At 44.3% G+C, this 26,010-nt stretch overlaps 1 protein-coding gene across 3 annotated transcripts in view; it reads right to left on the reverse strand.

Moving 5' to 3' along the window:
• The window catches only part of LRCH1 (leucine rich repeats and calponin homology domain containing 1), a 798,407-nt gene that overhangs the window by 235,796 nt on the left and 536,601 nt on the right, over positions 1–26,010 (reverse strand). For all 3 annotated transcript variants that reach the window (XM_086934995.1, XM_086934996.1, XM_086934994.1), the window contains exons 11-14: positions 17,343–17,426; positions 16,024–16,113; positions 3,526–3,562; positions 723–770 (exon numbers count right to left, since the gene is read on the reverse strand). In XM_086934995.1, the coding sequence (XP_086791121.1) occupies positions 723–770; positions 3,526–3,562; positions 16,024–16,113; positions 17,343–17,426 (259 nt within the window). The remainder of the gene's footprint in view (positions 1–722; positions 771–3,525; positions 3,563–16,023; positions 16,114–17,342; positions 17,427–26,010) is intronic.

The following is a 26,010-nucleotide window of genomic DNA, read 5'->3' on the forward strand; positions in this document are numbered from 1 at the left end:
TCCACCCAGAGGAATCTGTCTCTCTCACCTCATGTTATTGGCTGTTTTGTATATCCTTCCATCCCCTATTGAGTGCACTCTTTTCAACGCACGAGGGACTAGTTTACATCTCAAAAGTATACTGATTCTTCAGATTAATCTCTGTATCTCAGAGATGCATTCTACACAGAAATCAACCATTTGTGTTATTTTTTTTCAGTGCAGCAAGCACTTCAAATGTTTTAATCGGGGTTCAAACTGCAAACCTGAGCCATTGGCTTGGCCAATAATTTTTGTGTAAAGCAAATAAACACTGTGAAAATAAAAAAATGCAAAAAACGGCCAATTCAAAGCCAGGCGAAAACAATGGCATTCATACTATTAAAATGTTGCACTGGACAACTTGGCCACACAATGGATTTTAATACTGAAATTCAGTAGCAAGGTTCCCCCAAACCCCAATTCAAGCAAAGAAAAGCACACCCCGCCCCATCATTGGACAGTAAAAGTCATGCAATGGGTTGGTTACACCTACGCGCCTGGTGCCCCTGCACCTGCCGCACTAAAGAAAACTGGGTACCCTGAACATCATCGAAGAGCAACATGCATTATTTCATTAGACTACGTATCTCTCCTTTTTTGCTGAATGGAAAGGCAAATGCCAGAAGCCCGCACTATTTTACCAGCAAACCAACTCTCCAGAAAGCCTGCCACAATTTAGAAAGCAGGTAGTGCACACTCACCTTATCTGGAAAGCTATCGTCGCCTTCATTGCCGAGGAGAAAGTCATCCTGCATATGAAAAAAGAAAAAAATATATTAAAAACAAAACAGTGAGAAGAATCAACACAGATCACGTGTATTAGAAAGACAATAGGCAAGGCTTTTTTATACGTCCCACCATGTGGGCGCCAAGCAACCTTTTTGATGTAGTGTGCTATACAAATACAGTATAACATAACAAAACATGTCATTTGAATAAGTAAGAGGCAGAGGATTGGAAGTGTGCACCGTGAGGGTTACACCCACCCCTCAAACATGCAGAACAGTGATGTGCTTCTTTAAAGAGGCCATTCCCTGAAGAGAAAAGAACAGTTCTCTAAGCCTAGCCCTACAACTCTAACAGTCATCAATACCAGACCATAAAACTCTCATAAGTGTGTCTCTAATATTTCATGACTGTTTGCCTTAGCATATATAGCTTGTAAAATGTAAACATTAAAGCTGAAACATAGATTAGCTATCAACAAAAGCTGGACTTCAATGTGTTAAGTGCACATGTCTAACCTAAAGCGATTTTTTTACCTGCATGAGCAGAAGCTGAACATCAGCCTTTAATATTTAGCTGTGAGTAAACAATTTTAGAACGATCTGGGCATACCAAAATGAGAGAATGGATTCGCTTTTGGAGCAGCTCCTTTTCTGTCACGCTATTTCTCTGGCTGGACTCAGTTTGCCCAAATAAGTGTTATACGGGTCCCCCTTCCCTTCACCCTCACCAATGAACTGTGCCATGTAGAGGTAGGTGCTCAGGAACCGACAGTGTCTACGAGTATTTTCAATCTTTATTCTGAGCTAGTGGGAGATATGGTGGCCCGAGGCTTGACCTCCATTTGTCGGTAGGCCTCCAACACTCCGTTATATCTACAAATGTCATGCAAGCTGGACACCCATTTTCTAAAGAGTTGCCTCTACAGGACAGAGGTCTGGGTGGAGGTAGTTTTCCCAAAGTATTACTATAACCAAGACAGAGCATTGATTGATTACTCTTTGCAAGTAATACATTTGAAACCGGCAGATGTGACACCCTGATCCAGTTATGCTCCCCCCACTCAAGTGTACATTTCTAAGTCCATGCCCCTATCTGGGGTCTTCTTGCTGGCCAGAGATGTCATTACCTCGCCGTTGTGGTATTAGGTATAAGTTTTTAGACCTCTGTTAACTTGAAATCTTTATTTTAGTTGGATACACCCAAATAGATCCATTTTGATAGTTGTTTTTAAACAGATTAAATCTCTCCTGCCTCTAAAAGATTTTGGACAGTTGTACACGCCTGGCTTATGCCCAAATGTGAAGGAGGAAGCACGGTAACACATAGCCTCCAAAACATTATACTAGAGAGGTTGAGAGGGCTCTTAATTCTGCAGCTCTCCTAACTGAGTCTTAGGACATTTCTTATGATCACTCCTCTTTTGAGAGGGCAATTTCAAATGGGAGTGTCTGGGCAAAAAGGCTTGAATTCAGATGTACCCATCTTATCACACTTAAAACTTGTGATGACAGGTGGATGTCTATCAACTTAGAGTCCGGATTCACTTTACCGAAAAATCCCCAAGGTTTTTAGGGCCAATACCTTATGGCAGACTTTCGCCATATTGGACAATCCACCTCTGGAGCTCTTCTCCCATTTTCTTTGGCTGGTTCACTTTTTGCCACTCTTTGATGTGTTTCAGGCCTAAATTAAAACGTCTCTTTTTAAAATGTATTTTTGTAAGTTATCACAATAGGTCTTTGTGCATCCTTTTGATGGCTTCTTATGTTTAGTTATGATTGTTGGTTGAACTGGAGGCTATATTGCTTTTCTTAAGAATTTGGTGTGCTGTACTCTGGTAACCTATTCAGCAAAGCTGGTGCTTTACAAAATAATAATGTACTAAAACTGAAAAAGATAAACAAAAGATCTAGATTTTTGGCAGACGTTTGTACAAATACTATTTCAAGATAGTATCATTGAGATACGGACCCGGTCTCTGACCCATAATTTCCCAGGCCCAACAGAAGTCTCACACTCGTCGCTTCCGCTCATACTGTTTTTTTATTTTATTTACGAATGTAAACGTTTCCATCATAGCAACCAACTCTTTTTACACCATTTATATCTTCACAGCCACTTTTGGAGCTGGCTTCAGTCTGACTTTACCTTTCTAGTAACTGCCTTTAAAGCATCATAAAAATTGAGATGTGGCTTCAACCTAGGTGTGTCTCCAGATGGGCATGGTGATCTTTAAGACCTTATCTTCCTTCCTCAGATTTTTTGTACCTAAATGCATATTTCCTTCATCATCATAGACACACCTTTGGCTGACGGCATCTGAACCAATGTTGAAGATCTTTCTAAACTCATAATCAATGTTTTCCCTCACTCTGGTATCAGCCCTCTCAAGGATCTCGGTGTAATATACCTTGGATGATACGTTCCCTGCCATCTTCTCTGCAATACCACCGAAGAATGACGAGTGCTGGGACGCTCTGTCGGGTAGTGTGGTTATTATACCCTTATATTCAGAAAGAGCTGAAGGACAAAGTATATTAAGTTTGTTTTCTAGTACCAGATATTTTGCAGGCCTCCTTCATGGTTCCATCCTAATCAATGGCTTCTGCTGTTTACGGAGCATTAGATTTCCGTCCCTTAGAAAGGACGTAGAAGGTTTGCATCATCACTGCTTCCATCTCACTTTGCAGCTCTATGTGTTGTTGAACAGGGGCAGTACCTCAAAGGACAATTCAAAGGTTGCGAATGGCAAGTAAATGACAACACTTGGCCTACCTGGTAAATGGGCGACATCTCCAACTCCGTTTGACCACTATGGAAGATAAACAAATAAAATATACTAAACTTCATTGCAATTATGTTCATAAAGGCAAGATTTGATTAAACACTTACACAGTGAGAAACGCATAGGTTGATCTGATTCGACAATAATCCTGATTAAGAGGTCGATTTGAAAGGTTACAGCATCATTTTTCCAATTTCCTGTTTTTTTTTTTTTTTGTTGTTGTAAGACTTTATTAGTAGTTGTCAAATGTACATTACAATACTTGTATGTCCGGAGATTAGTTTTCATACATTCAGTGATTCGACTTTGGTGTTACACAGCTCTTCGGCCGACAACCTTCCGGTCCGGAAGCAATAGTGGCCAGTGTACTTAGGACATTCCAGTAATAGTTAGAGAAAATTAAACGTCTTACTTTTTATTATTTTTATCTAAACATAACTATAGACTCATTAGGAATGATGAACATTTTAGAAAGATATCAATATACATTCAACCGTTCACATCAGTGGGTTTTCCCGAACCACTATTCTATCTCTTCCCTTGTGGGTAGTATAAACTAACACTCCCATGTGTGCCTAGACCCCCTATCGCTACTCTTCAATATTCTAAGTGTGTCAGTCCTCTAGCTCGTCCTCATCTCCAGAGCTATCATCATCCTCTTCTGGAAGAGGTTCACACAGGTCACCCCGATACTTGTTCCATGGTAGCCATATCCTGTTCCATTTGCGAGGGTTAGCTCTTATCTTGTACACCGCTCGCTCGGTTACCATCAATCTATCCATGTTTCTGCACCATTGTGCCGAAGTCGGTATTTCCGCCGCCTCCCATTTCTGCACTATATCACGCTTGGCTAACATTACTCCCACTATTACCCACTGTTGTCTTCGACGTGTCAAATCATTCTTCCCCCATACATTCAACAAACATACTCTCGGGTCCGGCGTGAGCGATACTCCTAGAGTTTGGGAAATGGTCCGCATAATGCGTCGCCAGTATTCACTGATGATCGGGCAACCACAGAGGGTGTGCAGCAGTGTCCCTTTCTCTCCACAGCCCCTCAAACAGTTTGGATGGTCAGTCCTATGCAGTCTGTATAAGGTAGTTTTGGTATAATATACCCAGTGTGGAATCTTAAATTGTACCAGCCGGAAGCGGGCCGAAATGCCCGCTTCTCGTGGGGATGTCAATGCGGCGTTCCAGTCCGTCTCGTCCATTTCACCCAACTCTTCCTTCCATTTCTCTCTTAGTTTAGTTAGTGGATCAGGCAGGTTGTTCAACAATTTCCGATAAGTGAGGGACGTGGCACCCGTTTGCATAAAATCAGTGTGCAAGCGGTCCTCCAACGGGGAGGATTCGGGGACCTTTGACCCCGGCTCAATGGCCGTCATCAACGCATGTCGTATCTGTATGTACCGGTATGTCTCATTAGGACCTAGGTCATACTGCTGTTGTAATTGCGAAAAAGGAACCATACCAGTATTTGTCCACAAGTCCCCTATTGTGGGCTATATTGGCCCATTGGGTGAATCCCTTACTATGTCTCGGACATCCTAGTGACTTAGTGTCCCATAAAGGTGTAAGTTTAGTTATCACACCCCCCATTTAAGCCTGGCCTGTGCTTTATGCCAGAGTGCTACCGTGTGTTTAGTCGGGCCCATCAATTTTGCTAGAAGACTTTTATTGTACAGTGGTGCCATTAGACTGTTTGTACCTAACTGTGCTCTGTCTGCTAGATAAGCTGGGTCCTCTTGTGGTGTGTGTATCCATTGGTTTATCACCTTGAGTTGCGATGCCCAATAGTACAACTGCATATTCGGAAAAACTATTCCACCGTCGTACCATCCTCGGTTGAGTTTTATATGCGCTACCCGAGCCGGGCGTTCCCCCCCATAGCAGACCTGAAACTACTGCCGTCACTTTTTGAAAATATGAGGATGGCACTAGAGTTGGTGTATTTTCCAGAATATATAGAAGACGTGGAAGCACCTTCATTTTAAACAGTGTCGCCCTTCCTAGCAGCGTCAACGGCAGAGTTTTCCAGTGTCTCACGTCTGCCTTCAAACGAGTGAGCGGGGGTGTCAAGTTTTGGTCATAGTATATCGAGGCGTCTCGGGTGACGTATATTCCCAGGTATTTAAACGAGGCGTCTGCAATCGCCAACGGGCAGTCGCAGGGAAGGTCTGGCAGTGGACCCTTCAGCTCATAGATGACCGATTTCGACCAGTTGATAGTATAACCAGAGTTAATACAATGTGTATTGCATATTTCTAGTAGTACCGGGATACCAGTGGCAGGGTTGGACAGGTAAATTAACATGTCATCTGCGTAGGGGGAGACCCTGTCCTCCCAGTGCTCCCCCCAACTCACTCCTCTCATTAATGGGGTGGCTCTAATGACTGTCGCTAACGGTTCTAGGACCAAGGCAAATAGTAAGGGGGAAAAGCGGGCAACCCTGTCTCGTCCCCCTGGCCAACGGTATTTCTCGGGAGATGTGGCCATTGGCCGCCACGTGCGCGACAGGATTTGTGTACAGAAGTTTTATCCATGCGATAAGTTTAGGGCCGAAGCCCATGTGTGCTAGGACTGTGAATAGGTATTGCCATTCCACCATGTCGAACGCCATTCTGGCGTCCAACGATAGTATGACTGCTGGTTCCGTTAGTAAGGGGGCTCGTGCCAACGCTCCATGCACACGTCGAAGATTCAGTGCGTGCTTCTATGGGGCATAAAACCCGACTGGTCCGGATGGATCAGGTGGGATAGGTGGGGCATCAATCTAGTGGCTAGTGTTTTCGCCAAAATTTTTGCTTCAGCGTTGAGAAGAGAGATCGGGCGGTACGATGTACACTCGGCGGGTGGTTTACCCGGTTTCAGGATGGCCACAATAGTTGCCATCCGTTGATCCAAGGGCAGGATCCCCCGCTCTAAACTATCCTTTAGCATAGCCAACAATGGCCCACTTAGTGTGTCCGCCATTGTTTGGTACTATTCGACCTGGATACCGTTGGGGCCTACCGCTTTTCCTGTACATGGTGCGTTGATTGCTGCCTGTATCTCCTCTACCGATAGGTCTGCCTCCAGTTCATGCACTGTTTCCTGGGGTAGAGTCGGAGTTCGTACAGTCTGGAGGGCCAGTGTTGCTGCATCTGCTGTGACTTCCACTTCCAGGGTATATACTCCCTGGAAGTGGTCCGCGAGGATTTCTAATATGTCCGATGGGTGCGAGTGTAGCTTCCCAACCGGGTCTTTCAATTGCAATATGGTCCTACAACCCTCTTTCTTTTTATCCAACCAAGCCAGGAGTTTACTGGCCTTGTCACCTATATCATACACTCTATTTGCTGTCGCAGCTATATTCTCAACCGTCTGCCGCCGTATATGATCATTGTGTAGTTGTTGGCAGAGATTAAATGTGTGAAGTGCGTCCTCTGTTGGGTGTGCGATGTGTGCCGCGTTTGCTGCTTCAAGTTTCAATTCTAGGTCCAGCAATTCCTTTTGTTGTGTGCGTTTATGCCCCGTTATCGTTGTAATTGCATGCCCTCTCAAAACCGTCTTATAGGCCTCCCATTGGGTAGTGGGGGATGATACCGAGGCAGTATTTTCTGCAAAATAATGCTGGGTCGACTTTTTCAATTCCTTCCGGACATGCGGTATCTTAATATAACCTGGATAGATTGGGTAGATTCTTTTGCAGGCTCTTTCTGAGCTCGAGAGGCTCAGTGTTAGGGGGGAGTGGTCCAAAATACCCCTGGGTCGGATCTTCACATCGTTTATGGTAAGGTGGCCATCGCCCAGTGTAAGAAAGTAATCTATGCGGGACAGACTATTATGAGTTGCAGAGTAGTAAGTGTATTGCTGGCCCTCGGGGTTAAGATGCCGCCAAATATCTAGCAGTCCTTGCGCCTCGAGGAATTCATTAAAACGGGACGGTCCAAGAGCGTGTGATCGGACCGGAAATCTATCTTGTGTGTTGTGTGCCACTGCATTAAAGTCCCCCCCACCACAAGGTCGCCCTCCGGGAGATCTAACAGTAATTTCCCCAAATCAGGAAGGGTAGTCGCATGTAATGCTGCAGGAATATATACAGAAATAATGTTAAGTGGTTTACCTTCCCATTGCCCAATTGCTACCGCAAAACGGCCGTATTCATCAGTTCTAGTGGAATGTAAAATAAAACGGGATGCTTTTTTCATTAAGATGCCAGTTCCACGGGACCCTGAGGTGAAATCTGAGTGTACTATCATGCTGTAGCCTCGTCTGTCCAACGCCTTACTGGCCGTTCCCACTAGGTGTGTCTCCTGAAGAAGGATAAGATCCGGATTTAGTCGTTTAATACCCTGTAGAACCAACCCCCTCTTTATCTGGTCTCCCAGTCCCCTCACGTTCCAGGACATCAATTGTAGTGGAGTTACCGGCCCCGTGCGAGCGCTCTCACCTAGAGTGTCTGATTGTATGTTGTGTGCCATTGCATGCCTGGAAGGACTAACATGGTTTTCTCAGTGTCTGGTTGCCATAGTGTCCGGCATATACCCATCTGCATGTTCAGTTTGTCATGCTGTGCGTTATCCCTATGAGTCAAACAAAACAAACAACGAAAAACTCCCCCTTTATCCTGAACACCCCCCTTCCCTGCCCCCTGCTACACGGACATAGAACCGCCCGCCCACACAACTTAGCAGAGTGCTTAACCCATTCCCCACACCAAATACTTGCTCGCGGGGTGAAGATTCTCCGGAGCCGGTGGCCCCTCTTACTCTCCTCGGATGCCCTCAGCCCAGTGTCCTGCAACAGACCTTCAGGCAGGTCACAAAGTTAAAGACCAAGTCATTAGTTGTCCCCCAGGAGGTTAGTGTTCCTTATTGGCGTCATCGACCACAGTATCTCCGTCTAGTGAGAGTTCCTCTTCCGTTCTGTAAGATGTCTGTGAGCCCTCAGGAATTCCCGTAGTTTTGTTCTTTTGTGTCCTGTTCGATCTGCGGGGCTGGGTCGACGGTCTCCATCCCTCCAGCCAGTCTCTCGCCAGTTCAGGAGTGTCAAAGAACCAAGTCTTATTTTCTGCTACCACTCTCAGCCTAGCCGGAAAAATCATTGAGTACGGGATCTCTCTTGCTCTCAGTTCTTTCTTGACCTCCATAAACGTTCTCCTGCGGCGCGCCACCTCTGCTGTGTAATCTGGAAAGAAGGTCAGCGTGGAGTTGAGGATCTTGACCGGAGGGGACACTCTAGCCGCCTGCAAAATGGCGTCTCTGTCCCGAAAGTTGAATAGACGGGCTAGAATGGGCCGTGGTGTCGCGCCCTGTTTAGGTCTACCCCCCTGTACTCGATGTGCTCTTTCTACCGAGAAAAAGGCAGACAGTCCCTTGGGTTGGAGCTCTTTTTTAATCAAGTCCTCCACATATAGGTCTGTTGCTCTATTGGCCTCAGATTCCGGTACGCCAAGAATTCTGATGTTGTTCCTTCTCGAGCGACTTTCCTGATCGTCCAGCTTCTCGCGTAGTTTTTTGTTCTCCACCGCCATACGCTCCATCGCCGTTTGAAGCTCAGAGACATCTTCCACAAGCGACTTCGTGACCACCTCCATTGATTTCACCTTTTTGGACATCTTTTGGAAGTCTGCCCTAATCAGTGTGATTTCCGTTGATATTGAGCCCACTGTGGCCTGCACTTGGGTTAACGCTCGCATGATGTCCTCCAGTGTTGTTTTCTGTGTGTTTGACCCATCCGCCATTTTGCCGGCTGGGGCCTTCCCGTCCGACGGGGAGGAAGATGCTCCACAACTGGCAAATCTATCGATACGGGTCTGCGTAGTGCCTCCTCTCGAGTTCTTGCCAGCCATCTTTGCTTGTTCGCACCACAAGAATCTCGTAGGCTATGTCTCTTAGCCTTTCGGAGTCCAGTGGACTTTTCCTGTAACTGGTCTGCGCCGTTCCCTTCGTACGATCAGTAGGCTCACACCATCCGTTTTGCGCAGGTTCTCGCAGTTTGTTACTCTGCAAGTTCCCGAACAAGTTGGGAGCAGGTATTACAAGGCCAGAGTTCCAACTTTTAGAACGCTGATCGCAGTACTGTGGTGACGGCGCTCAAGGCTGTCTCTCGGTGGTCTGATCGCGACGTGTTAAGATGGCGGACCGATCCTTTGTTTCACTGTAGTTTCGGTTTCACCTGTCCGCAGTCTGATTGTGTTCCTTCACAACCGTGTATAGTTTCTTTTCTTATATGTACCAAAGTCCAATTAGGCCATATCGATCAGTCCATGCTATTATCGGACGCGTGTCCGCCTGTTTGGATCGTGGTGGTCGAGCGTTTCCGGTGGTGTCGATCCGAGTTGCCCCCACTTCCTCTCGGACTATCAAATAGGATAGGACTCTTCTCTTCTCTTCTGTGTAGGCCTCAGAGTCGCCACGACATAAGTCGCGCCTCCCGTGTCGGACAATGTTCAAAGTTGCTGCCGTGGGCTCTGCCCGGCCCTAGGCTTCGGGACCCTCCGTTAGAGCATCTTTCCTGCACGGATAAGTAGTCGGATATTAGGAGAGGCCGTCCGATCTACAGAGCTCTTCTTTTAGGCTGCCGTCATGCTCGGCTGCTAGCCTCGCCCCCCCCCAATTTCCTGATTTTGAAGAATAAGTGCTGGTTATTTATCTAACTCTTGCTAAGCAAAACATTCAGTTTTTATAGGTCTCCTGTTGTAAAATACAAAACTGCAGCAGGCTCTAGAAAGCTCACAGAACCACGAGAAACATACAGGAATGAAACTATTTCAAACCCCCTTAACCCGCACACTGAGCTAGTACTTATGAGGCAACTGAAACACATTTTTCTAACCGTGCAGCAGTCTAGGAAGTGGGACACCAAACTAACGGAGGATTCTGGGAGAATCAAGGCAGAGACTACAGCATAGATCCTGACTCAACATCAGGGAGAGCTGCAAGTGTCAGGTTTGCTTGTGGGTGTCCCTTTAATATGCAAATACCATTACCCGTGGGCTGCAGTGTGGCAGTTATTACTCACACCTAGGCATGCCCAGTCTGCAGAGGGTGCCATGGAGAATTCGGACACTGAGGAAATAGATTCTGTCAATCTGCTGTCAGATTGTGAGTTCTCTCCCTTTTCTAGTATGCAAAAATGAGCAACCGACGTGTTACAGGGCAATGGACGAGCTTAGTAAATGTCCAAAGGCACCACTGAACTAAAATACCACTTTTTTCTTTTAATAAAATGATCCCGTTTTGCTACAAAAAGAGAACGAAAGTGTTGATTTTACCAATATCCTGCTGTATACTCAAACGACACAAAATCATCTATTAATGGCAATTGTTACAATTCCAAGTCGCGACTCCATAAGCAGTGGTCCAGAACGTAATTTGCATTTTCTTCAATGGCTGCTGGAGGAATGACGTATACGTATTGAATCAGGAAGGAGACGCTTCCAATCAATGAATGGCTGATCGCCCTGTAAAAGGATGGCTTTAATCGCAGCGTTCACTGTTGATGATGCATACAGAGCCCAACACGTTGAATCTCGTCGATTTTTCAGCATCTGTCAGTCGGTATTATACTGCTGGAACGCACAGAGTTTATTTTCTATTTCCCTTCCTTTTGATTTTCTTTTCATCGTCTGTCTTTCTGATCGTTTTAGTGGTGCTAATCTTCCTTAAGAATAGTGACACAGTCTTATGAAAGTTGTAATGATTTAGATTTTAAGATCTCGGGTCCTAAATTGCTAGGTTGAGAGAATGCGAGTTTGGTGCACAAACCAATTCCTGTTAATTCCTGTTAACTATGCAAGTCTGGCAGATGTGGCAGCTTGCAGAATGGCACAATTGACACCGTTGGAAGAAGATGGTAGGTGCCATGGCTGGCATGAGTCCAATGAGTATCATTGTCATTGGTGCTTGTTGTGTCTTGTAAAGGACATATGGTAGCAGGGGTAAACATGGGCAAATTACCCATATCAATCTAATAGTGTGAGTGTGTGAGAGTGTGTGTGTGTGAGAGAGAGAGTGTGTGGGTGTGTGTGCGTGTGTGTGTGAGAGAGAGAGAGACTGCATGTTACTTTACCATTTTTTATTATCGTTTATTGCAAAAATGTGTGTTGTAGCCTATCTTTGAAAAACGTTTGATGTACCTTTATTTAAATTTACTCCTCATGTGTTCCTGGTGGTCTCTGCTCAGCACATCTGTGAAACTGTTATCCATGCACGTCAGATGGCCTACTAGAAGGTGTAGCGAGGATACTGAGACCAATGACAAATCTGGAGTGCCAAGGTAAATGATGCCAGTGTGTACCTCCCTTCTTCTGAAAGTCATGCACTGCCATGATATCCCTCAGAGAGCATTAATACACTCTTGTTGTATAATTATATCTGGAAAGCTTTGAGAGATAAACGTCACTGCTGTTCACTACAGCATATCAATACACTGGACTGCCTCGGTATAGGACAGTCTGCCCTGTTATGAAATAGTTAAAATAAGCTTAGAATGGGAGGAAGCATTGGAGATGGCCTCTTCTACATGGGCTAAATATGTAAATATGCATCAGGTGGAACTCTGTGCTTGGACTTTGGCCTGGAAGAAATAGGCCAAGGGGTGGCCAGGGCAGTCCACAAGGGTGCAGTCGGAGTGGAAGTTATTTTTTTGTTTTACTCTTATATAGATTTTTATTATATTACGATCGAAGGCACCTTTCACATTATATTTGCCGGTTACACAAATGTCAATGTCAAGTGTATAATTATTATAATGGGAACCCATTCATTGGCATTTCACCTCAGTGTACAGTGCTGTCCCTATATTATCATGTACAAATCTATACGTTCAGTGCCTCTTTAGTTATACAATCATGTGTGTGATCTAGGGGTGTGGCCATACACTTGTGCTTCAGCCCCTTCGAGCATGTATTGCTTGATGTATGCCACACGAGGTTGTTTTATCAGTTCCTGTTCTGTGCACTTATGCGACTTAACATACCATTGCATACAGTACATGCATGAAGGGCCCCCTCCCCCCCCTTATCTCCACTTAATCATGCCTCCAATGCGTAATTCTTTTATTTCCATGTTTGATAGTATGTCTATTGGAATGTTGGTAAATGTGATCCAGTATTGTCTGATAACTGGACATGTCCAAGTCATCCTTGGCAGCTATCTGCCCCCATGGAATTATTTAATGCAGCCTATGCAGAGAGAGGGACAACTATGCCCAATGCAGGAAGATGTAGTCAATTAACGTGAATCTAGGAGTTCAAGGTATTGTTTCTGTGGCCACAGTTGTCTTCCAACCTGATTCCATCAATGTGTTACCTAGATATTCAGTCCATTTGTCTTTTTTGTTGTTGGTGCATTTTAACCCTTCCTGTCTAGCCCTATAAAGCAGAGAGACGAACTTCCTCACCCTCGCTTTGTGAGGAGTGACAATAGTACTGTTTGGGTGATGCACAGTGATAAAGAGAAGAACATGGTCTAGTGCTTTGTTCTGGTTTGCGATCAATGGGCGTTTGCGAGTTGAGGACTAGACTACAGTTTGTTTATGAAGATACCAGATTGTTGAGCTATGTGAAACATCTGAGTGCTAGCCTTGTAATTCCTATGTAGGAAAACAATAGTGACAGAGATTCAGGTTTATCTATGGTTCCATTGTAGCTGTGAAAAGCATGGGGTTAGCCTGTGTTGGAGTGGTCAGAGGTAAATATATTTTATTGTAGGCTCAATTTCATACAGATGAAAAATAATGTGAGGAGGATTCGGGCTTGAGAAGATTAAGTATATTATGGATGTTGAGTCACAGAGAAGAGTTTGCCCATTGAAGATGGAAGAGGGAGAGGGGACGGTTCGGTGGTGCAAGAGCTATGAAGGTTTAACTGGACAAACCGCATGAGCCGATCTGGAGTATAAATATTTCCCAAACATAAATGAGAAAGAATGTGGTCACCGTGGGCAAGGATGGTGTAGAGGGACAGGAGAAGAAGAAGATGGAGTTGAAGGTAGAATGTTGGTTAAGATACACGTGGGGGGGGGGGGGGGGGGGAGTGGTTTGATGATTCTTCCACCTAATAACAGAGGAGGTGGGATTACTGAATCTTGGCAATAACAAGGGTTAGCCAAATTCAGGTTCAAAAGTACCTAAAAGGGGAAATAGTGATAAACTTTACTTGCACTGTACAAACTGTGCCATGTTCACCTATCATGGCGCTGCATGGTGTTGGGTGTGGTTTCCTGGTCCCGTAGAGCAGGCTGTGAGCTCTGTGCGATCACCAGGTGCTGAAAAAACCAGGGTGTATAAGAAATGCATGGTCACTCTTCAGCTCTGATTGACTTTAGCACTGGGGCCATGGGCTGGACTTTCCAAGGGTGTGGGGTAGTTTACAAGGCAGGGAGAATTCTCACTGCCACTATGGATGTTTTTTTTTCTATGTGCACCCATAGTGCTACCTGGTCATTATTTTAGCCCATACAATCAGACCAATAGAGGGGGTGCCTCAAGGGATAAAAAGTCTAAAGGGACCTCGGCTGCTATTTGGCAGGCGGCCAGTCACTCATGGTAGTAATACGTCCAGTATGTTGTTTGGTTTGGGGTAGTGCAGGGTATGGGGCATGAACTTAGGTGGTCCTCATTAACCTCTGGTATGGGTGGTTTCTGAGCTGCTAACTGTACTAAAGGGTCTTTGTTGTGGCCTCCTGGCCAATGACAGTAGAGAATGTCTTGTGGAAAATCAGAAGCAGGATGCCCAAGAGAATCCCACTCGTCAGGTGTTGTGAACCCTTACACAGCGGCCCTCGAGAAGTGAGTCTTTCAGAGATGAGCTGTCACCGCCTGGCAGGAGAATGTGGGCTGAGGCAACTGCTGTCCAGGTCTCATGTTTACCCCTTCCATAATCCTGAAGTAAAAAGGAATTTGCCAGTGTGCAAAATAAAACTTTTGGCTCTGCAGACATCAGAAGGTAGGTCAGCAGAACTAATGGCCATGATGCAGCCTTCCAACTATGAGAAAAAATCCATTTGGCCAGCAGGCGTTGCAAATGGGAAAAGTTAAGCATGTCCCAGAAATAATACTAGTCAATTCACACGCCTCCACTCCAAGTCCAATGAATTGACAATGTCATAATGGTGCAACTGAAAATATCTTTTTAGGTTTTCATTAAACAGGCTAACGTTTTTAACATTTTGATTTCCTAATCAATGTAGATACAAGTAGAATAAGTAATTATCATGCTGCCACAACCATCTTTTAAAGTAAAGCTGATTAGCTGTTTACCTTTTGTGCAAACAGGTATAATGAGGTCAGATGAGATGCATGGCAACATCAAATTTTCAAAAGCATCACAAATACAAATAATGTATATCTTAGCCTTCAATTCCCTTTAGTAATCCCCACAGAGTGTACCATCATACTAGTGCCATATTTGTTAATGTAAAGCTCAGAGCACAGACATCAACCCTATTATCTCAGTGCTTTTCATATTTGAAGTAGAGGTGAGGGAAGTTGCAAAGTTGTTTTCAAGCAACCTCACATTTTTTCCAAAATGCATGAAAAATATGTAAAGGTTGCAGAGTTCGGAGTGGATATGCTTCCATGTGAAAATCAAGACTTCTGCAAAGCTTCTAATATTGTATACCACTCCCTTGTACCAGTATGCACACATGTAAATTCGCATACCTTTCCCATGGGAGTGTCAGGTCACCCATGGGGCAAAGCAGCACAAGGTATGCCCTCACATACAATATTCTCATTGCTAGGCTTCAGAACCAATTTCAAGGAAGTGATATACTAAGGAAAAGCAGGAAGGAACTTTCATGTACAGATAGACCAACCATCGGGAACTTCGCAAAACTTGACTTTCACATTGATAACCTTTAACTTCCCTACTTTGGTATCCAATGGAGAAGTGTGGCTCACTGGTTAGAGCAGGCAGACCCTGAAGCAGAGGTCAGACCCGGGACCAGGGTTCAATTCCCGACGCGGCAGGGTCTTGAGCTCAAATGTCCATGGACTCGATAATTCTCGCTTCGGTGCCTGACCTAATCATGGGTTCACACTCTGCAACTCTGGGCATTAAGCTTGCTTAATCTCCACAACGGCCCCCCGCGGCGGGATGCCTGGCTTTCACCTTGGGGATGCCCAGTAGGGGCTATCTCACAGGGAAAAGCCAGGACGGGTTCCCAAGGCAAGCGCGGAGATACCCCTTCGGGGGTCGATTCTGGCGCTATATAAGAAACATAATAATAATAATAATAATAATAATAATAATGCAGATCTATCTTTGTAACTGCAAAACTTTACCTTGAGGGTCAGAATTTTGAGATTCAATTGAAACAGTGATCAACTTTACTTGTGTTATCTCAAGAGAATTAGATATCGTATTTATTTTCTCCTCTCTACTATTGAGACGTTTCTTAAACTACTGGAATTGGTTTCAATCCAAAAAAGCCTGAATGGCTCTGAAATTCTGTTAAACAAACATTTTTAGAAAATTAGAAAGTAGATAAACACACTTTACTGTAGACTCATGCAATCCCGGCAAAGTTGGCGACCGTAGAGGATACAGATTCACACCATCCAAGTCTTCTATGTCCATGCTTAACCTGAAAAGACATGTTTTGCTTTAGAATACTTTTTTGGTTACATTACCTCATTGCCACACTTCTCGTGACCCATGCTACTAACACATGTGGTGAAGGAAGTGTAAATACTTTAAGAAAAAACAATACGCATGAAAACAAGCAGTGGCAATGTCAATAGATTTCGCCAATGCAAATCTATTGGCTTTGTCAATGTTTTTACATGGTGCACAGCAAAGTGAGCTGTCGTGCAACATGACAACGAAAAAAATAAAAGCACTATGAGGCAGGCAGCATTATTGCCAGTGCGGCTGTGCAACACATACAAAAACAGTGCTGAGTGTTTGGGGGGGGTCAAGCAACATGAGGGGGAGGAACGCAATGGAGAGCGAGAGGGAAGTGGGTGAAACAGGGGGGTGGGTTAGAAACAATGGAATGTGGGAGGAGGGAGGAGGTTAGAAACAAGGAAAGCAGGAGTGTGGGTTAGAAACAGGAGACCAGGTAGGTTAAAAACAACAGCAGTGTTGGGTTAAAACCGCAGTTGAGGGTGGGGGTGAAGAAGAGAGACTACAGGCACATGCACCCTCTAAATGTGCATGTGGAAATTAAAAAAAAAAGTTCCTGTGGCCAGTGGAAGACCACTGGCCACAGGAAGCACTACTTGGTCCATGCTCCACAGCATGGGCAAATACTTCAAAGCTCAGGGGGAAGCTAAAGGCCAGGAGGAGCTGCTGACCAATAGAAATCAAGGAAACAAGAGTGACTTAGGAGCCAACCATTAGTAAGTACAGGGAAGGAATGGGGGCTCTAAGCCCCATTTAGGATTTTTATAATTACAAAAGATTTCGCAAGCACAGCACCAGCGCTGAGCAGGTGAAACCGGTAAAGGAAAGAGAATACACTTGCATTACAAATACCAAACCCTAGCAAACGTAGAGCCTCAACCGGGAACCAGTACTGAATAAAAGATGCAGAACACCAGCAATTGGAAGGTGATTTACAGAACGCCTTTTAATTTACCTCCAGATACATTGCTATCTATTAAACCCAGGAATGTCTGCATCCCATCTGCAGGCCAGGCATATGAAAGCACCTTCTAGTGTCACAGTGACTGCGTGTTGTGAATTTTTTATTAGGCTCGAGTATCGGATAGTGAAGCATGGAGGAACCCTGTTTATTTCATATGCTGCTGTGGAATATTGAGTTTATTAAACAAGACTGGTGTAGAGCATGGGGATTTGTAATAGACCCACCTGTTAGGATCTTGTAACAAATGAACAGCTTTCCTAAGTTCGTCTATCATTGGCGTACAGATGTCTGGATCTGGTATGTGAGCTCTAAAAACACAGGGAAAAATACATTTGACAAATAAATTAGTGTTGCTTAGACCATTCCTCAGAGTAGCATAACTGTTTTTTACACTATGTATTGTAGATTATACATTAAATTGGACACGCCATGTTGCAGTACGCTGGTAAAATGTGAGGGCTATAACTGTCCAATGTCCAAACTATACAAGATTAAGGGCCCTATACACAAGAAATCTATAAAATAATTTACTCAGTTGCAAAAAAAAAAAAACCTTTTTACAAATGCCAAGTCACATTTGTGGATTTGCACTTCTAAATCGATTTTCTCTCATGTAATATTACACCGTAAGTGTATAATATCTTTGAGCAAACTGGCTTCAAGTGATATATTTTGGGTGTTCTAGGGCCTACAAACGTAGGTAGACAGTCAATAATCTTTATGTATCTAGCTATTCACAAAATGTTATCAGGTACATTCACAACATGGATAAACTTCGAACTTCTCCGGTGAAGGAAGGGAGCAAATATATACAGACAGAGGAAAAAAACACCACGAAAATTAGTGCGGGGTACCACTATGAGGAAGGGAAATTTTACAAGTGGAGTAAAAGAATAAATAAAAAAGGTAGTATGGATACACATTTGTGTTCCCTGGTTCCCATAACAGTACCATTAATGTAACTAATGCCTTACATTATCTAGCTGATGACAGAAGGCTTTCGAGACACTGGCATCAGCACACCATTAGGGTGCACTTGTTCAATAAAGGAAAGATGTTGCTGCACAATGCCTGCTGGAACTCTGGGCACACCCTTTCCTGATCAGAAGTCATCCACCCACAAGCTGCACATTCCAACAGACTGGGTAGAAGGTCCTCAGATAAGTGGTAAGCTACATTGGCTTTACGCTGTTGTACAAAGGCCAGTGTCTGCCATGGCAGAGGCAAGATCTTTATTTGTGAGTCATTGCCATGGATTTAACTCTCCGGTTAATACTGGTGCAACTCTCTGGATCAGACATAACGCTGAAAACAATCAAAGATTACATCAACTGTCACATGCATTCAGTGCAGTTAAGACTGACGGCCTGATTTAGACATTGACGGACAGGTTAATCTGTCACAACTCTAAATCCCATTGGATATTATGGGATTTAGATTTCGGTGGTTGGGATATCTGTCCATCCGATTCAAAGCCCTGAACTACATGTTCAGAATCAAAGCAGGCATTGCACCCAAATACCTTTTAGCTCTGGCCCATCCTTACAATCCCAAGCGTAACCTTCGGTCGCAATCAGCCGCCAACTTCTGCGTACCAAGATTCAAACTTGCAAGAATGGGAGGCAGATCCTTTGCCCACCTAGGACCATCACTCTGGAACGCACTCCCTCTCTACATTCGAAAAGAGGAAAACCATGCTAGGTTCAGAAAGCACGTCAAGACTTGGCTATTCGAACAATAACTTGAATAACCAGAAATCCCCTACCACCTTTATGCTGTGTCTCGGCGCCGGGAAACCCTTCTCGGGTAGCTGTTGCGCCTTACAAGTTTAAAAAATAAAATAAATAATATAAATTGTAACGGAGTAACCATTCCACCGATATCTAAATCAGGCCCTGAGTCAGTAGAAAAGTGGAATGTTGAATTAGAAGAGCAATTAGAGTTTGGTTTGGGCCAATTTAATTCACCAACTCCTAAGACTAGATGTCCTAATGAAGCAGCACCAGAGCAGAGCAGTACATTTGCTTCCTAGACGACCTTCCCAATCCACAACTAAAGTATTCCATGCCAAATAAGGACACCTAATATGATCTGCATCTCAGTGGAAACTTCCAATATGCTTCAGCTAAACAATACAAGGATACATCTTCACTTTATAGTAGACTGAAGTCTAAGAAAGGATTACTTCTGTACTACAATAAATTATAATCTAAATTAAATTCGTCCTAAACTAAAAAAAAAAACGCTTTGCTATTTGTAATATGGGATTGCATCTCTGTAGTAAAGATCCCAGTAAAGAGAATACAATTACAATTTTTACATGCGCAAAGGCAACTCAGTTCTAGCAAAAGCCTAACGCAGATGCGTAGTTATCCTGCGAACCTGCAAAGGGCAAATTCAGGGCGTGGCATTGACTAAAGGTTAACCAACAGTTGCATTCCAATAGGGAAAGTGGTTTAGGAGTCTGAGTCTCTAGAATTCATGAAAAAATCGTGTATGTTCTCATCATTCGCAGTGCTAGCTTACCCATCTGGATTGTTTGAGGCTTACACTGCAAATTGAACGCTTTTGTATAGTCGATCTAGGGCAGACACATATTTTCTTGGAAGAGCAATGACTGGAATTTATTAATTAACATTAGTAGAGTAGCATTAGTATCATAATTGAAGATATTATCTGTAAAGTGAAGCTTGAAGACAACTTCACATTAGTTGTAAAACCATCTAGAAACTTTGGACTTCACATAAATTAGTATCCAACTTCACACAAATCAAGGGTGATCTGCTTGACTGGTAGCTGGATGAAGATATGGTGGAAAGAATGTGGTTGAAACATATTTTGGCTGGATGGCAAGACCTTGATTAAATGGAGATAATGAACAACCAGGAGCCATTTCACCATGATGAATGTGTGTCAAAAATGTAATATTCTAATTTAAAGTTGTTTACCAGCTCAAATGTTACACATTTGTGAAATTCAAGTAGTCTGAACACAGTAGTTAAAATAAAACCGATCATAAACTCCCTTGCACTGTCAAATATTCTACACACTGATAATCTGTGGAATTCCATTAATGAAGCCTCCGGTACAGGAAGTTCTATCCTCCCACAAGGCTCTGACTCATTTGCTACTTGCCCGCTGTCCAGAGTAGTGCAACATGTGTGATGCACACGCACAATACATTTTTACACTGTCTGTGGAATGCCCACTCTGTTTTCACCAACCACTTTGTCTTTCACAGTCTCTCTCTAAACATGGACAAACCACATTAACTCAACTACACCAGCAGCATTCCATACTTATCATGCCAACTTAATCACACACTCATACTCAGTCAATTCCTGAACCAAATTCATAATTACCTAGTCCTGTTTCAAAACAGCACAACCCTGAATATGTTCAAATATACTCCAAAACATGCCCTCGATTCTTACCATCCACTGCGATTCCCCAGTGCCACCTGGCTACCGTCCCTGCCGGTAATGCAGAGGAACCGCAAATTACATCGGCGGAGCTACGCCACCCACCATCACTGTTGCAGAGGCTGATCCACTGCCCGCGGCTGCCGGCACCTCCCCACACTACACACGGTGAGCGCGGGCGCTCTCGGAGACGCCCAGCACTTCAGCAAGCCTCGCCTAGCCACTCACAGTGCGGGAGATGGGAGCGGAGTTGGCAGCTGGCGATGTGCTTCTTGAGGGGTGAGCGCAGCACTGGATGTATGGGGTCTCCACTGTCTGCTGTCACGCACTGCGGGATGGTAGAAGGTGAGCTAATCACCCTGGTGTTCCCCCAGATGTTCTGGTATTGATGGTGGGGGCTCCGATGACCTGTCCCCCCACCGGCTTTAAACTCTGCGGGTCAGATTTACGCTCGCTGAGCACAAGATGCAGAGTGCTCCTCCGTGCTGTGACTGCGTCCCCCCTCCGACCCCACTTAATGGAACTCTGCTCTCATGGTTTTTGGGTCCTGACCTGGGTGCATCTTGCCATTTTGAGATGGTTTCCATCGATGCCCATGACCCGGGTCTGCCATTTTGTGGATTCTTGTCCTTTCCTTTGGTACATTGGATTCCATCCTGTCGACCTTCAGACATTTCTCTTTTGCTGGAGTGCCTTATCTCTTTCTCCTCCTCAGGTCCCCGTCTCTCCTCTCACCAATCTCAGCTTCCGACTCTTCTCCCCCACCTACCGCTCTCTAGCCCTTTTTATTTTTTTATTTTTTATTTCCCCGTTAACTCTGTAAATATGTGATATATACTTGTCCAAGCCTAATCGCTGGTAAAATGTAATCCTGAGCAAATCTACTATTTGTATATATATGTATACAGAGAGAACTCTAACCACTAGTTTATGTAGTAGACCCTTGTACTCACTACCATTCCTATGTGATTCTTAGAGTTTATCCATTTGTATCTCTTCCTTGAGTGACTTTACAACTTGTACATTTGCATTTTTTTCAGTTTGAATCTTTTATGAAACTCATGTAACCCTAAGTCCTTATGTATCGCAACTGGTTCTTTTGTAAAGCGCTCAGACACCTTCGGGTAATGTTCGCGCTATATAAAATCACATTAAATAAATAAATAAATACCTCTTCTAAAAAATCACCTAAGTAAGTAAAATCCTTGCAGCCCTACTTAATGCTCCAGCTACAGTTTCTCACACCTCCAATGTCTTTCAACCTCGCTCAGCTATACCAGCCACTTCATCGCAACTTCTCTACGTTGATTTATTCTAATATTTAAATCCGCCAATCCATTTTGTGCTTTACCATAATTGTTCAGTCCCCAAACAATGAAGGCACTTTATCACCACTGCTCTTTATAATCCCATTTCTTCTATTCTCATATTTCTAGACTTGCTGTTACCTTTGACTCTGGTGATCATCCTACTATTCTATCCACTATTAATCCATAGGCACCACGGACCTAGCAGTCAAATCACTTGCTTATAATCACTTGGATGACACTTTACCTGTAAATTGATACTTTATATTATCTAGCCCCCTATCCCCCAATGCAGAGGTCTAATAAAGTCGGCCAAAAGGTGAGGCTGGAATGGAATTGATACCACGAAAAGTAGTAAAGTGAGTTTGGACACCAAGGTAAAAGTCTAATTTAGTCTAGTCTGGATATTTGTATTGCGCAACATATCACATCCCGAAGGAGTCTCATGGCGCATGCGGACAATCCTAGAAATAAGTGGATGAGCCTGGAATGGGATTTTAACTGAAGAGCCATGTTTTCAATTTTTTGCGGAAACTCACGAGTTCAGTAGTTGTGCGTATGTTTAGGGGGAGTTTGTTCCATAGGGATGGCGCCATAAAGGAAAAGGCACGTCCGCCGTTTCTAGAACAGCCAGCCGACCTTGGTCAAATGGAAAAGTCTAGATCTTGCATTTAAGTTTCGGCATTAGAAGAACGCTTTGTTGCGGGGATTAGAATATTCATAAATAATAGAGTAGCTTCGGCAGGACGATTATCTTTGACAGCCTGAACCAATGTGCCGGAGGCAACGGTAGTTTGAGCCATCCGTCCACCTGGGCATCTACCTAGGCTAATGCCACATGAATTTTCTTGTAGCACACAATCTATATCCTTAATGCCTAAGTGTTTAACAGAAGAGTCACAGCATCTTGGCGTGTATTTAAGCTCACAAGCAATAGTACTCCGAGTCAAGGAGAAAAACTAAGACTTGGACCGATTAAGTGAGATACCTGATACCAGTGGTGAGGACCTGACAACGTCATCTAATCCATCTAGTGAATGTGGTGCCAAAGACCGAGCTCTCTAATAAATAAAACAGGAATTCACATTCCGTTCTATCAAAGGCTTTCTGGGCATTTAAAATGACTCATACAGCTGTGAGCTTAGGATCAAGCAGAAATAGGAGGCCGAACAGCAGACGTGTATCCCCGTGATGTGCACATCTCGGGGATACACCTCTATTAGCCTGGTCAGACCATAAGTGGGAGCAAGAGTATTATCGAATTAGCTAAGATCTTGGCAATAATTTTACTGTCCACATTGATCAGGGACAGTGGGTTCCAGGATTTGTATTGAGCATGATCAGGTGGCTTGTTGGGCTTAAGAGAGGGACCATAAATGCTTCCCAGAGAAACAGGTGGAAGCTCGCCCTTTTCTTATGAATCCTTCTACATGGCCACTAGATGAGGTACTTGTTTCTGTGCAGATTCTTTCAAGAACTGGACCATTAGCCCGGTGCTTTGCTACCCAATAGGTTATTGATTACCCAATGCACTTCTCTTCTGCCATTATTGAACTTTCAAGATACTGCCTGTGGATCTCTTCTAACCATACCAGAGCAATACTGTCTAAATATGAACTCTCACTGCGACAGACCACGCTCGGAACCTCAGCATCATCCTTGACTCCTCTGTCACCATGACACGCCAGATCAATGCCGTCGCTTCCACCAGTTTCAACTGCCTCAGCATCCTCCAAAAGACCTTCAAATGGATGCCCCTCCGAACACAGAAAAACCGTCACCCACGCACTCATAACCAGCAGACTGGACTACAGAAACGTCCTCCACACCGGCATCAACAGGACCCTTCTACACAAGCTCCAAACCATCCAGAATGCCGCAGCCAGACTCGTCCTCGGGACGCCACGGCACAAACACATGACACAACACCTTCAAAACCTACACTGGCTCCTGGTCAAGAACAGAATATCCTACAAGCTTCTCACCCACGCCTACAAATCCCTACACAACATCGGTCCCAAATACCTCAACAATAGAATGTTTCCACGCTCCCAAAAGAACTCTCCGATCCGCCGACCTCGCCCTAGCGGAGACACCCCACATCTGGAGAAGTAAACAGGAGGAAGGGCTTTCTCATACATCACAGCCAAAACCTGGACGGAGCTCCCGTCCGCATCAGATGCTCCCCTAACATGCACATCTTCAGGAAGGCCATCAAGACCTTGCTCTTTGACTGAGCCGGAGCTGCCTACACCCCCCAGCAGAGCCTTGAGACCCTCACCCCTCAGCGTGCTTTATAAACCCCTGATTGATTGATGAAATATGCTGCATAATCATCTATTGTGGGAGATTGCAGAATTTTCCAGTATCTCAAGAGATCAGTCATTAAGTCGTCTCTTTCATTGCTAAGAATTAGGGATCACTATGCTCGCCCATGGTGGCCCTGTTAGGTTAGCAAGGATGCAGCTTGGTCTCTTACCCTCACCATACACCCTTGTCTAGTCACCCTCCCTAGGAGTTTTGGTTCACTATCTCCTACCTCCTCAATCGCTGTGGTTCTGGAGCAAACTTGTGCTAGTGTGGGCATACCCCTGTCCACCCTTATTGCTACCTCTAGAGCATAAATCTCTAATTCTAGATGGCTTAGACGCCGTCTTATGTCACACAAACTTCCAGACTGCTTAGTAATAGAGCTCACTCAGCAACAACCTTAAACCCTCCCATAGTGTGCATATGCAATTGCTTGTGCTGACGTTATGTGTGAAATATTATGCAATATCAGCCCTGAAGCTGTCTCTGAAGACTCGATCACTGAGGGCATCCAGCAGGAGGCTCCAGGTGGACATATCTAGATACAAACCCGGAATGTGCAATTCCAGCAGCATCAAAGCATGGTCTGACAGCATTTGAGGTGAGGTAGATGAGAGATCTTGAGGGGCCACTGACATATGTCTTCAGTACTTATCCAGTAATCTAAACCAGGTATACTGTGCTGGAGAGTCTTCCCTAATTGTGCGATGAGTGAGATCCCAAATATCTACCAACCCCCTCTTAGCCATGATATCAAGTAACTGCTTAGTAGCTTGAGGTTGAGGTTGCAGAGAAGTGCCACATTGGTCCATCTGGCGATTTAATGTAATATTTAATTTGTCTCCCCAAACGATACTCCTCAATCAATTTGTAGTATGTTAGACTACTCTTCAGATTAAAGGGTGGGTTTCATCATTATTAAAGCTGTGTATAGTCACAAAAATGTGTGCATGTATATGTAGTTGTGCCTGCATTATTATATATTGCCTATTGATCTTGGAGGGCACTGAAGGTATCTCCTTTCACCCCATGGCATACGATGAGTACGATGCTATAAATGCAGAGTCCGTGCAATTTGCCCAAAGCCTAGCAACTGTTTCGTAAAGTCTATTTCTTGCAAAAAGACTATGTCTTCTCCATATCTGTACATGTAGGTGATCATGTGTCTAATAACTTTGTGTGAGTTGTTTAGGCTACGTAACTTCCATGACACAAGTTTAAGGGACCGCCCTTAGTAAGTGTAGGGCTAATGCCTTTAGCGAAGTTCTAAAGTGTGTAATCGTACTTTCGTGAATCTGTGTTCAGCTATGTACCTGTGTGTTTGTGAAGCCAGTCTGTGCTTAGGAGTTAACTTCTGAATGTGAACTGCCAACGTGGTGAATCCCCCTCAAACTCTGGCTCACTCAACTTGCCAGAGACAGATAATTCACCCACCCACTTCTCTCAGAAAATGAACTGTAAATCAAATAGTAACATTAAAGTAGCAATGTGTCACATGAGGTCCTCTTGATGAGACTGGAGGAAATTGGAGTCACAGGGGCAGCCCTGGGGTGGTTCAGAGACTTCCTGTCTAACAGGTCTTTCAAAGTCTCCACCCCCCCTTACATCTCGAAGGAGCATAGCATTGGACAGGGAGTGCCGCAGGGCTCGTCCCTTAGCCCTACCCTGTTCAATGTCTATGTCCGCCCGTTAGCGGAGGTGGCCAAAAGGAATGGAATGGCTTTGGTATCATATGCAGACGATACCCAGTTGGTGGTGGCTTTGAATAACAACAGTGGTCTGGAAGCCCATCTCTTTAAACAGACACTCATTGACATCACCAACTGGATGACGGCGAATTTTCTCCAATTAAA

This window comes from Lissotriton vulgaris, chromosome 8, assembly GCF_964263255.1.
Source record: "Lissotriton vulgaris chromosome 8, aLisVul1.2, whole genome shotgun sequence".
Taxonomy (NCBI): domain Eukaryota; kingdom Metazoa; phylum Chordata; class Amphibia; order Caudata; family Salamandridae; genus Lissotriton; species Lissotriton vulgaris.